At 32.9% G+C, this 839-nt stretch overlaps 1 protein-coding gene across 1 annotated transcript in view; it reads left to right on the top strand.

The window, feature by feature from the left end:
- LOC106875430 (alkaline phosphatase, germ cell type) overlaps positions 1–839 on the top strand; it is a 184,135-nt gene that overhangs the window by 146,308 nt on the left and 36,988 nt on the right. The window contains exon 7 of the mRNA XM_052976834.1: positions 385–478. Coding sequence (XP_052832794.1) covers positions 385–478 — 94 coding nt within the window. The remainder of the gene's footprint in view (positions 1–384; positions 479–839) is intronic.

The raw sequence follows: 839 nt of genomic DNA, 5'->3' as shown, positions 1-839 counted from the left end.
GAATTTTACCATTAAGCTGTAATTAGCAGAACCATATACACGCGCACCTATGGCGGTAGGCAACTTTGTATGGGGTTCTGATGATTATGGTTCCATTACAAATCAGGCTGAAGAGAAATAGACAGTCGGTAAGATTGTTAAAATTCGAAACCGGTCCCTGTTTAATAATGTTCCTTTTCGGTTTTTTTAAATGTCTTGCCCGCTTACGTTTTGGTATCACGCTATATTTCATGTTGAGGACAATTTAGGTCTTATTAGACACAAGATGTGATCTATTTCTAGCACATTGAATGTCCACGTTAGTGGTCAACGTCATATATAAAAATCTACATATATATATATATATGCCTTATATACGCTTTTTTTTCTTCTTTTACTATTCAGCAATGGAAGAAGGATCATCCGAAAAACGCAAAATATGTTTGGAATATGAATGAATTTAAGGATGTCGACCCCCAAAAGACAGATTACCTTCTAGGTTAAGTGACCATAATTAATTACTCCTCTTTTAATTAAAAGTATGCAATTTAACGGACCGCATCCGCGTGTAAATGAGTGTATATATATATATATATACATCGTAAAATGAGGTATTACTGTGTATATATCATCATCATCATCATCGTTTAACGTCCGCTTTCCATGCTAGCATGGGTTGGACGATTTGACAGAGGACTGGTGAACCAGATGGCTACACCAGGCTCCAATCTGATTTGGCAGAGTTTCTACAGTTGGATGCCCTTCCTAACTGTTAATAATATATATAATGATATAATAATAATAATAATAATAATAATAATAATAATAATAATAATAATAATATATATATATATATATAT

This window comes from Octopus bimaculoides, chromosome 25 (assembly GCF_001194135.2).
Source record: "Octopus bimaculoides isolate UCB-OBI-ISO-001 chromosome 25, ASM119413v2, whole genome shotgun sequence".
Classification (NCBI taxonomy): domain Eukaryota; kingdom Metazoa; phylum Mollusca; class Cephalopoda; order Octopoda; family Octopodidae; genus Octopus; species Octopus bimaculoides.
Note: the sequence above shows the minus strand (reverse complement) of the source record. Positions and strands in the feature narration are given on the sequence as shown.